Genomic DNA, 12,968 nt, shown 5'->3' with positions numbered 1-12,968 from the left:
CAGTTGATGGGCATCCTCTCAATTTCAATTCTTTGCCACCACAAAAAGAGCTGCTATAAATATTTTTGTACGTGTGTGTCCTTTTCCCATTTGTATGATCTCTTTGGGATATAGCCCTGGAAGTGCTATTGCTGGGTCAAAGGGTATGCACATTTTTATAGCTCTTTGGGCATAGTTCCAAATTGCTCTCCAAAATGGTTGGATCATTTCACAGCTGAGAACTGCATGTTCATATCCTTTGACCATTTATCAATTGGGGAATGACTTGTATTCTTATAAATTTGACTTAATGCTCTATATATTTTAGAAATGAGGCCCTTGTCAGAGAGACTGGTTGTAAAAATTCTTTCCCAGTTTTCTACCTTCCTTCTAATCTTAGCTGCATTGGCTTTGTTTGTGCAAAACTTTTCAATGTAATGTAATCAAAGTTATCCATTTTGCTTTTTGTAATGTTCTCTATCTCCTGTTTGGTCCTGAATTCTTCTGTTCTCCATAATGCAATCAGTCTTATATAGCAATTTGTGTCTCTTCCCTGTTATTTTTTGTGTTTTACTTTATTATGAATTGTTTGTTCATGTCTTACTTCCCTTACCAAGTTGTAAACTTCTTGATAGCAAAGACTGTCCTTCACTTTGCATTCTCACAGTTTCTTGCACATAGTAGGTCTTAATTTATATTTTATTGAATTTCTACTTTTGAAAGCACTTGGCTTCTAGTTCTACAGCTTTTAAAAAGCCATAAAACAACTCTTCTTCCTTGCCCCACCTTGCTTCCTCTCTTACTGTAGAAAATGGCTACATCCCAAAGTCCTCTTTTAATTTTAAATGACAAATGTAAAAGCTGGAAGGGGCTTCAAAATTCACTCCATGATAGCCCTTGTTTTAAATTGTTGAAGTAAGTTTTATTTGGCTTTTGGGGGGTATTTATAAATAAATATTCCTTCTGGACCAACACATAAACTGTATATGAGCTTTTTACTTTTCTGTCTTCCTTTGTTGATCCCTCTCTTCACCTTTTCCCATGACTCTTTCTTTAGTAGTTCCTTTATGACTTGTTTGATTTCATTTTCTGAGATTGGATCATTTAAGATCTCAAGCTCACATTTTGTTAATTTGCCTGTTATTTTGTATTTTTGTAGGTAATTTTTAAAAAATTCTTTCTTTTGCTAGCATATAATTGTGTATAGTAGGTTCAGATAATTTTAAAAACCGATCTCGTGATTTTTGCCTTGTTCATTTTTTTTCAATAATTTGATCTTCTTCCTTTTTGAACTGGTTAAGGAACACATTTAATTATCAGACATTTATTAAGTACCAGTTAATTTAGGTTTTGTAAATAATACATATTTTCTGCTTTTAAAAAAGGTTGGTACATAGTGTCACTTTGAATTCATTTACCTAGGTTCTGTTGTTTGTTAAAATAAATTTTAATTTATTTCAGTAGTTCATTTTTCTGTTTCTTTTACAGGGGAAAATATTTACTTCCTTGGAACCTGAACATGATATTAATGATGTCTGCCTTTATCCAGATTCAGGTGATATATCAAATGTTTGTTCCATTATATATGTTGGCCTTCAAGTTTATCTAGTTTCATTGAGTAGACAGATTTTTCTGGGTCAGACTAATACTTGTGTGATATATTGTGGGAAAAAACCAAGAGCAGGAAGTGGTATAGATGATTCAGAAAAGAGCATTCTTACCTCTGACTCACTTAATGTGGCTGTTAGTAGTAAGTTATTATAGGATGTTGGTAGATATCTGTGTTATGGTGAAGCGGGATTTTTAAGTTACCAAGGGTGATTTTATGTGATTATAGAATGACACTAAATATGTAAGAACACTGGATTTTAAAGCTATTTGTATTCATTGAGGAACTCCTTGCTAATAGTGAGGGATAAACTATTCATTCTATACAGTTGGGGCCTCCTAATATCCAGAAGTACCCAACCAGGAAGTCTTACTTTCCCATAAACTTTCTCATGGATTAGCCTTTGAGGTTTAAGAATTTGGGAAGGACCCAATGGGTCATAGTTCTACCAGCCCCTGACTCTTTTTGTGAAGTGTCTGTATCAGTTCAGTAGACATAAAGAAGAACATCACCTTTATGATATGCTCATAGGCAAGGAGAGTGTTCTAAGTATTGACATTTCAACCCAGGTATCTCTTTAAGACCTTTTGATTTTAATGAAAAGCATTCTTTAAGTATATCAAAACTTTGCAATAAGTGCAGCATATCTGTTGATTTTAATTTTTCTAAGTTAACTTGATGGAAATGAGTATTTTTAAAAAGACATTTCTCCTTTGCAAAACACATTGTTTGCTTGATGATATGAATATAGTATGGTTTTTACATAAGTTTTCAGAAGTTGATTACAAAAAAAAGAAAAAGGCTAATAACGGCCAAAGAACTTATTTGGTAAGATCTATAAATATACTAGGAAAGGCCTTTTAATGGCTGCTTTGAGCTTCACTTATTTATATTTTGTTTTTTTTACTTCAGTAAAATCACATTCCCCACTCACTTCTTCTTTTACAATTCTTAATGATTATGTGTTCAATTTTTTTGTGAAGCAAATATATTCTTCTTTCCTCCTTCACCATTTTTCTCTGCCCCGGAGTCTTGCACAGTTCATGGATTCATTCCTCAAGCATTTAAGTGCCTACAAGATGGAGAGAACTGTCTTAGGCATTACAGGAAATATAAAGTTTAGATGAAACAGTCGTTGACCTCCTGAAGCTTATAATTCAATTTTTAGTGACCATTAAGGGTACTAGACAATGAGGCTACAAAGCCAAAATGAAACAGTCCCTGCCTTCAAGAAGCTTATATTCTACTGAAGTTACAGACAAATAAATGAATAAGTAAATTTATGATAATTTTAGGAGAAAGAGAGCACTTACAACTAGGAAGATTATACATAAGATTGTACATAAGCTCAGCCTTGAAGGAATTTAGAGATTCTGAGGACTGAGATTAGAAGGGAGTCCATCATAGGCATGGAGGACAGTCCATGAAAGGCACAGAGCTGGGATTTGACATGCAAAGTGGAATCAAGGTGAAAGTAGACCTATTTAACTGGTATGCTTAGCACATAGAAAGGAGTAAGTAATATAGGTAGATTTGGAGAAGTAGGCACATGCCAAGCTGAGGCTTTAGAATTTTGTCCTAGAGGCTATAGGAAGCCATTGATAATTTTTGAGCAAATGATATGGTTAGGCTTCTGTGGTAGGAAGATTATTTTGGCACCTAAGTGTGGAGGATGAATTGGAGAAAGTAGAAACCAGAGGCTGAGTCTAGTTACAATAGTCATAAGTGAGACAAGATGAGGTTTTGAGCTAGGGTAATGTTCATATCAAAGAAAAGACTAGGATGAATGGGAGGTATTAAGGAAGTAGAAGTGACAAGATTTACCAACTAATTGGATCTGAGGTTGGCAGAGTAAGAGTGAATAGCTGGACTCTGAGGATGAGATGCTTGGTGAGTAGAAAGCTATTAGTACCTTCAGTAGAAATAGGAAAGTTTGGAGAGATGTCAGTTTTGAGGGAAGAAAATAAACTTTCTTTTGGGAACATTCAGATGGAGATGTCTAGCTCTGGAGAGATATAAGTCCTGGATATACATATTTGAGAGTCAGTCTACATAGAGATAATTGAAAACCTTGAGAGCTGAGGGGATCACCAAGGAATTTTGTTAGAGTGTGGTGAGGTCTTAGAATAGAGCCTTAGTAGACGCTCACATTGGAAGATGGGCTTTAGATAACACTCCAGCTTAGGATATAGTTAGAGGTGCAAGAGGAGAGTCAGGAAAGCACATTGTCATGAAAGCCAAGAGAGGAGGTGGACAACTGTGCCAAAATTAGCAAAGAGGTAGAGAAGGTTATGGACTGAGAAGATGCCATTAAACTTAGCAATTAGGAAATGGTAATTTTGGAGAGAGCAAGCTTTGGTCAAGAGGTGTGCTTAATGGAAACCAGATTTTATGCTGTTAACAAGTGAATGAGAACAGAAATAGATTGGAATACAAATTACTTTTTCTAGAAGTTGGTGATGAAAGAGAGGAGAGAGAGGGCAGTTGTTAGAGATGATAAGAGGGCAAGCCAGAGATGACCAAAACCTAGTCACATTCGTGGACAGCAAGAGAGGAGTGATTGAAAGTGTGTAAGGAGAGACTGAAAATTTGGGAGGTTGAATAGATTATCAAAGGGACAGTTTCCCATAGGAGACAGGCATATGATTAAGGATAAAAGTGGCAGAGTGGGATTGGCATTTGTACATAGATGGGGCCTCTTCCTTAGAGCCTAGAGCAGAAGAGATCATAGGATGTTGTAGAGAGATTTTGAAGTATAGAACGGGGGAAAAGATAAGATTCAAGATGGAGAGCTTCCATTTTCTTAGTAAAGTAAGAGTCAAAGTGTCTTCTTTACAGATTTGTGAGTCAGTTAATACACATGTTATTAACTCATTTTACAGATGGATGAGCTGAGGTTCAGTAATTTGGAGTGACTTGCCCAGGGTTAAATAAATGCCTATTAATCAGCAGAGCTGGGACTTAAGCCCAGTTCTTCTGACTTCAGGTCCAGTGCTCTTTTCTTGACAATATCATGGTAATACCTCAGAAATATTTTCCTACAAATTTAATTTTTTTTTTTGGTGATGTCTTTTTTATACTTCTGGAAATTAATTTGGGTTTATAAACCTTTTTAAAATGGAAAGCTTTTTACCTCTCCCCTGCTTCCCCTACTTTCCCCTCAAAGGGTTAAGGGACTTTCAGTCATCCACATATCACCTATTAATGTAACTTAGTCAAATCAATATTAGTTGATATCACTTATCAATTTATAAATTATGAATAAACAGTTGAATCACTTAAAAATTTTCAAGAATCGAACTAAATAGCATGGAGAACTTTATGAGGGCAAGACAAGGTTTGTGATTAGTTATTTTGGGGGGAAATGAAAACTGTCTCTCAATAATATCTAAAGGGTTGTCAAGGGGTAGAGGGATTAGGTTTATTCATAGTTTCAGAAGGAAAAACAAGGATGTAAGAAGAAACTTTAGGGAGGCAGATTTAAGCTCAATAAAAGTACTTCACAGTTAGCCCTTTCTGAAAATAGAATAGCTTGAAGTAGTGACTTCCCTGTTATTTGAAGTTTTCAGACAGAGATTGGATGACCATTGAGGATACAGTGGAAGAATTTCTGATTCTTTCATCGGGTAGGTGGTTGGAATATATGTGTTTTAAGATCCATTCTCACCTTTGTGATGGTAGGCCAAGCAGGAATTAGGGTTGACTAAAGTGAGCCTCTTAGAACTTTGTGCGAGAATTGTAAAACTAGAGAGTTGTATACAAAGAAGCTGGAGACAGGTGCAAAATGACAAGGGAGAGAGTACTAATACAAACTTTTATCTATGTCAAAATTTTTGCCTAGGATTAGTTGTGGACTTACAGAAGGGGGAACGTGAACATCTTTACCCTCTTCTGCCATTCTTTAGACCCACAACTCAAGCTAGTACTATTATTCTTACATTCATTCGTGTACCTTATGCGATACATAGGCTTTAGTGGGCTAACTTGGAACTTAAGTACCACTTACTGCATTATTTCTATGGAAAAATTCATTACAAGTTCCAGATAACATTTGCACATTTGGAACACAGTATGCCTGCAATTTAGGGACTGTACTTTTTAATCTTAAATTGCTTGTGTTCTTCATCAAGATCTGTTTAATAAGCTAAATACATTGGTGCATATTGACATGGTTTCTAAGCATGATATTAAATAAAGGTAAAAGCAAACATGAGGAGAGACTTCCCACCCTTTTTCCCCCTCTGGCAATGGTATTTACTGGTAGACTGTCTACCAGTAAATTGTATGAGACAGTGGCCAGTGCCAGATGCTTCAAAGGGAGATTTGATACTCTCATAATATCTGATCATAAGAGACTAGACCATAGAAGGGTTCTGTGTTGACTACAGGTGCTGAGTACCTTTTGATCTTGGAAGAATTGTTTTTTTTGTTGTTGTTATTTGTTTTACTCTTTGTTTCTCTGAAGGTCATTATATCTCCCCCTAAATTAATTTTCCTCTTAGTGGTTTGAAAAGAAGCCTTTTTGTTTCAATTTGTTAGTAACTTCTGGCATTCCTTAGGCTTTATGAAATTGTTTATCTTTCACATTTATAATTGGTTTTGGCCCTGACATTCCCTAACTTAGACTGATAGCCAATCAACTTATATCTTTAGTTCCATATACGGTTGTCATTAACTCCTGCCTCATTGAAAAAATAAATCTAGCTCAATCTCGTCAGAATTCTCTCATGTAATCAGATTAATCTCTTCTGTGGTTTGAAGGTGTGGCTGTATTCTCTTGTGAGATGCAGTTTTAAGAAGCAAAGGCAGTGGAGACAGGTTGGGGAGCTGTCTTTTGATCAGGAAGCTTCTCTTTAGTTGTGAGATATTTCCTATCATTCAGCAAAGACATACTTAGTCCCTATGACTTTTTCTTCTTTAATTATGGCTGAAGGCTCTTGGAAGTTGCATTGACATCACTGTTGTTTGTGGCAGTATTTGAAGCATAGTCATCATGTGCTTTATCTTACTGTAGCCTTAGTTTTCTTCTGAGTTTGAAACTATTAGTTGTTTCTGCTGCCATAAAACATGTTTAAATACCAAGGGTTTTTATAGGTCTTAGTAACTAACTACGGAGACTTTAGGATGAATGCTTCTGAATATTGTGATAATGATCAGGTGTCTCTTGTGTGTGTGTATTTTAAGTATTTGCTTTACCTTGATTTGAGTTTTTACCTTTTTAGATTTTATTGGTGTTTTTGGTTTTCTTTCTATTTTTTGTTTTTTTTGTCAAGGAAATTTTGGTTTCCAACTTTGAGATAAAGCACACTAACCAGTTACATACAATGCATGACTTGGGCTGAGTGTTTAATTACATTCTTGCTGTGTGGCTCAGCGTTAATTGACCTCATTAATCTTAGCTTCCTTCATATCTATATGAAATTACTTTTTAATCTTCAACTTTTTAATCCTTTTATGTGCTACACAAAGCTGATGGCCAAAATAATTTATTTTAAAATATATATACAAGCTACCAGTTAGTTGTCCATATATGTGAGTGTATTTATTGCTAAAGATATATGTTCTGGTACTTTAAATGTAATTGTCTTCCTTTTATTTTCTCTCTCCCATGCTCTGTAAGTAGATCAGATAAAAAGAGAATAATGTAACTTTCATTTGATTCAGCAAATTCAGCAAACATTTATTAAACACTGACTGTTTGCCTAGCAATTGTCCTAGTTGTCTAGGGAGATAAAAAATAAACAAGGTATGTTTCCTGCTTTCATCAGGTTTATAGCATAACATAGAGAGAAGAGACATATACAAATAACTATGATATAAAAATTGTAATGAAAACATGATAAATGGAGGAGTTGTGTCAGAACCTGGGTTCAAATTCTGGCTCAAAATTTGTAATACAAAACATGACATGAGGGATATGTCAGGATTCAAATTCTGACTCTCTTTCCTAGTCCACTGCACCTCTCTGGATTGAGGAGTTTGGTTAGATGGCAAAGATCCCTTTAGCTTTAACTTCAGTAATCATGGGTACAGGAGAGGAGTTCAGATGTAAGACCACCTTGGAATATAAAACTGTTTCCAGAATTTTCTGCTGCTACTTAAAATTGTACCAAGAGCACGTCTCTCTAGAGATAGGGTTATGAGGCAGGGTGTCAGGCAGCAGGTATTGTTGCTGTACCATAACTGACTTAAGAGACTTTGACAAGAGAGCTCTTTCTAAAGCAAAGGGGGGTAAATGAGCTTTTTGCATAATGTGGGATTGTTATACAAGTGTCCATGTCTTCTGTGTTATATAAAAGTTAGCATGAGAGAACAGATAGGAAGAAAGGCTTGAGAGATTCATCTAGTCAATGTAGAGTCTTGTCAGTGAGATTGACAGAAAAATTGCTGATAACCCTGTGTTTTGCTAGTAGTCTTGATCATCTGATTTACAGGCAAATCTCCTGGTTTATCCCACTACTGCTATCACTTAAAAACATTTGCAGTAGGATTCAACTATCAATGAGTGCATAGTGTTGTCAAATGCTGTTAGGTTCGGTAGCACTCTTTTCTATGATACGTATCTACATAGTCCATTCAACAAACATTTACTAAGTGCTTCTTATGTGCTAGGTACTGTGCTAAATACTAGACATACAAAGAAAAGCAAAAACAGAGTTCTTGCTCTCAGGAGTTCACATTTTAATGGGGAAGACAACATGTAAAAAACTGTACATATACGATATGTACAGTGTAAATGGGAGGTGGTCCCCAAGGGAAAACACTAATTGTGGAGGAAGGAGAGAACAGGGGTACCAGGAAAAGCCTTTAACAGAAAGTGGGATTTAAAACTGAGTCTGGAAGGAAGCCTGGAGGCAGAAGTGAGGAGGGAGAGCATTCCAGCCATGGGACACATGTAAGGAATGGTGAGAAAGCCAATGTTATTGAATTAAAGAACATGTGGAGGGGAATAAAGTGTAAGAAGACTGGGAAAGTAGGAAGGAGTCAGGCTGTGAGAGGCTTTAAAAGCGAAAGAGAGGATTTTATATTTGATCCTAAAGCTAATAGGGTGTCGCAGTTTAGCAAGATCCCTTGATCCTGGATCAAGGAGGATCCTGGCTGAGTGGAGGATGGATTGGAGTGGCATGAGAACTGTGGAATGAACATGGAATTTGGAGTTAGACTGCCTGAAGTCAACGTTGGTATTATCCTCAATTCTTCATTCCGTGTATCCAGTCGGTTTTCCAATCTTGCCATTTCTACCTCTGCCATATCCTTCTCTCTCCTCACAGAGCTACCTCCTTACTTCATACCTTTATCATCTCTTGCCTAGATTACTGCAACATCCTCCACTCTAGTCTCCCTGCTCTAGTCCATTCTACGTGCTGCTGCCAAAGAAATCTTCCTTGTATACATCTGCACTTGAGTGTTTCTGTCATTCCTGTACTCAGTAAACCCCAGCACAAGAATTTATAAATGAAAACTGTCTAGATCCATGAGAACCAGAGGGCAAAGTTAAAAAAAAAAACCCCGTCCGTCCGTCCGTCTGTCTGTCTATCTATCTATCTATCTATCCATCCACTGATTACTTCCTGAAAGGTATTCTTAAAGAAAAGTCCTAGAAACTTCACAGCCAAAATCTCGATCAAATTAAAAATACTGCAAGCAGCCAGGAAGAAGCAGCTCATGTGCCAATGATCATATAAGGCCTGGTAGCTTATACTTTAAATGAGAAATCTTGGAATGCAATATTCCAAAAGGTAAAAACATATAATCAATTATAATTTATTATACAGAGGTGAGTATATGAGAATAAGAATATATACAAGCATGGACAAGAAGGGGTGAGGAGAGCATACAGAACTGGACAAAGGAGGATTGAGCACACACATATGCATGTACACATGGGTGGGTGTGCACCCACCAAAAAAACCAACAACAGCAACAAAAACAATAAACCTGTTTGGTATATAAATGTATGAAAATCAACAGGGGATGGAAGGTTGTCAAGACGAAGTGTAATACCTTGGAGAGAACAGTCCTTAGCAAACCAAACTTCCTGATCCTGAACTGGAGATTAAAGGGAAAAAAAAAGAACTAGAATCTAAATTTAAAAGAAGAAAAAAATCTAAAAAAAACCCCTAGAATCAAAATAAAAAATGAAAAGAAATAGAATCTAAAGAGGGTACCCATTAATCAGAAGATATTGTGGTATATGAGTGTAATGGAATATTACTGTGCTATAAGAAATTATAGAAAAGATGATTGCAGAAATCCTGAATTGTATGAATTGATGCAAAGTGAGGAGACACAGAACAGTTTCTTACAAGGACAAGAACTAAAAATGAAAACACTTTAGTTTGAAAAAACTAAACAACTCTTATCAGTGCAGTGACCAACCAGGTCTCCTGAGGACTTGTGATGAAACATTTTACCTACTTCTTGACCATAGTGATGGATTAAAGGTCAGAAAGAGTCATGCATTTTTGGACATAGCCACTGTGTGGATTTATTTTGTTTGACTACTTATTTGTTACCAGGTTTTTGTTTTACTTTTTTAGCTTTTTATTTAGCAGAGGAGGAGGAGGTAGAGTTAGAAATACTGATGCCAAAAAAGAGAGCCATTGAAACTTTTAGCAAATGCACAGAAGAGAACAGGAAAGTTCAGAGGGAAACATAGGCAAGCACAGAACTTGTGAAAGTAATGTGCAGAATTTATTACATACTTTTAAAAAAGTGGTAGGGAATGGATACTCAAGGTCTCAAATACAACATTCTTTATATAGAAAATTTTTTTGGTGTTTAAATTCAAAAACATTAAAAAATACTATTGACTTTTTTCTTCTTCTAGAATCAAATATAAATGCTGTTTAGTTTTTAAAGGCCTTACCAACCTTGCCTCAACCTGTCTTTCCAGCCTTATTGGACATTACTCTCGTTCCCACTCTACTTGTGATCCAGCCAACCCATCCTTTTATCTGTTTCTCATATATAGCACTCCATCTCCTCTTACCATGCCTTTGCACTGGCTGTCCTTCTTTCTGGAGGACTTCCCCCTTCTCATCATTCCCTCATAGAATCCTTTTCCTTTGTCACAGCTTATACACTACTTGCTTTTACAGGCAGCCTTTCCTAATCACTTCAACTGCTAGTGCCCTTCCTCTTAAATGATCTTATATTTAACAACTTTATATTCCTCTTTATTCTTTCTGTATTCATTCTGTATATAGTTACATATATTTTTGTTGTCTCTCACATTGGAATGTACAGTTCTTAAATTAGAGATTGTTTCATTTATTATATTTGTATCCCTTAGCACAGTGATAGGTGTTTAATAAATGTTTATAGATTGATTCAAATGCCAAGTTTGCTACTTATTGATTTTGTGATAGGCATGTCATTTACCTACTCTGGGACTCAGTTTCCTCAGCTGTGTGGTGATTGGACTAGGTGATCCTCAAGATCCCTTTCAGCCTTATATCTCTGAATCTCTGAATTTAGTCACCATTAATAGTGTGATCTTCAGCTTATTTATGAATCTTGGATCAAAGATATGGAGCTCTTCCTTGACATTTTGTGGAAAAGAGTTTACACTGGCTGATGGTCAGGAAAAGTATTCTGTCCTCCATTTATTGTTTTGTATTTTTGAAAAATTCAATTTGGCTCCATATTTTCTCTCTTACCTTCTCTTCCTCTCAGTTGAGAAAGTAGGAAAAAGCAAAATACCTCTTACAGACATGTATACTCAATCAAAACAAATCCATATTCCTCAAAAGTCTCCATCTGCACTCTTGAAACTGTCACTTTTGTTTTATGACATGGGTTGCCTATTTTTACTGAGTCCTCTGGAGTTGTGATTTGTTATTGGTCATTGTGTTGATAATTGTTTCTAAATCTTTCAAAATTGTTTGTCTTCACAAAATTGTTATCATATAAATTGTTCTTCTGGTTCTGCTCGCTTCACTTTGTATCCTCAGTTCATACTAGTCTTAGTTTTTATGAAGCCCATGCCCTTTATCATTTCTTATAGTATAATAATATTCCATCCCATTCGTGAGCCGTAATTTGTTTAGCTGTTCCCAGTTAGTGGGCACCTCCTCAGTTTCCAGTTCTTTGTCACCACAAAAAGACCCTGTCGTTTGTTGTAGTGAGAGAGAATGCATTGAAGCTCCTTTTCATTTGTCCCTGAATTTTGAAATATGTTTCTTTTAAGTATTTTTCAGGCTTTATGTAGACTTTGGAAGGAATTTTAGAGATTTTGTTTAAACTGGTTTCCTCTTTTATAGATGAGGAAGCTGAGGCCCAGAAAAATCATATTAATTGTTCAAGGACACAGAGTAAATCTTTTTCTTGGTTTAATTTTTTTCCCATGGTATAATTTTGCGTGGTATTAGAGACCATTTTTAAAATCTTCATATGTTTAAACATGAAAAAATGATTTTCTTTTGCTATCTGTTTACTGTGTTGTTTTGTATATTTTTTTTTTAGGAATGCTTCTGACAGCCAATGAAACCCCTAAAATGGGCATCTATTACATACCTGTAAGTGCTACAAATAAGCTGTGTGATAAATGTAGGAGCAAGTAAAGGCACTGTTTGTTTTTAAATTTTTTTACTCAGAATGAATTTGAGTCTAAATGGGAATCTTAATTTAAAGTATAGTAAAAATGTATAGCTTTACTTAACTTCTTAGAGTCAGTAAAATTATATGTAAGGCTAATACTAAAACATTCTGTTATGGTAAGTAAGGGAACAGGGTTTTAGGAATAAAAAGTTTATCTTTCTAAGTTTATCTTTATTTTTATATCTCTTGTTTGAAGCTCTTTTCATAATCTTACTTTATAGATTTTGGCCAAGAAAAGGCTACTCTAAACATAAAAAGAAAAATCTGACCATTTTGCAGTAGTTGCTGATTATTAGTTCTTATAGTGGTTTCTTATATTTTATTTTAAAAAAAGATTATTTAAAAGTGACCCTGCTTAATAATGTATGTTTTCAGCTCCTTGTGTTAGAGCTCTTTTTCTTGTGTACATAAATAACTCATTTTTTCTTGGGTTTATTCCTTTCCTTTTAATTTCTTCTTAAGAAGGTATTACTGATGAGAATGATCCTATAAATAGAAAAATGAAAGGCAGCATGTTGTAGTAGATAGAGCACCTATTGCATAGTGGTTGCATGTTCCTGGACAAGTCCTTGCCTTTTCAGTGCCCTAGGCAACTCTCTAAGAATATTTTGTTGCTTGTGGCTTACTTCGGTAGAAGGAATTTCCTCACTAGAAAGCGCCCTACAGCAGTGAAATCATAGTTCCAGGCAAAAAAAAGAAAAAGAAAAACTGTAGCAAATTATAACACTTCACTTTATGGCCCGTTAAGGATTATTTGATTATGTCCTTTCTTGAACAG

The 12,968-nt window shown here is 35.5% G+C and overlaps 1 protein-coding gene across 1 annotated transcript in view; it reads left to right on the top strand.

Annotated features, from left to right (window-relative positions):
- NOL10 (nucleolar protein 10) overlaps positions 1-12,968 on the top strand; it is a 112,032-nt gene that overhangs the window by 38,637 nt on the left and 60,427 nt on the right. Inside the window, exons 12-13 of the mRNA XM_027850587.1 lie at positions 1,468-1,534; positions 12,056-12,108. Coding sequence (XP_027706388.1) covers positions 1,468-1,534; positions 12,056-12,108 — 120 coding nt within the window. The remainder of the gene's footprint in view (positions 1-1,467; positions 1,535-12,055; positions 12,109-12,968) is intronic.

This window comes from Vombatus ursinus, unplaced genomic scaffold, assembly GCF_900497805.2.
Source record: "Vombatus ursinus unplaced genomic scaffold, bare-nosed wombat genome assembly UNPS02009062.1, whole genome shotgun sequence".
Classification (NCBI taxonomy): domain Eukaryota; kingdom Metazoa; phylum Chordata; class Mammalia; order Diprotodontia; family Vombatidae; genus Vombatus; species Vombatus ursinus.
Note: the sequence above shows the minus strand (reverse complement) of the source record. Positions and strands in the feature narration are given on the sequence as shown.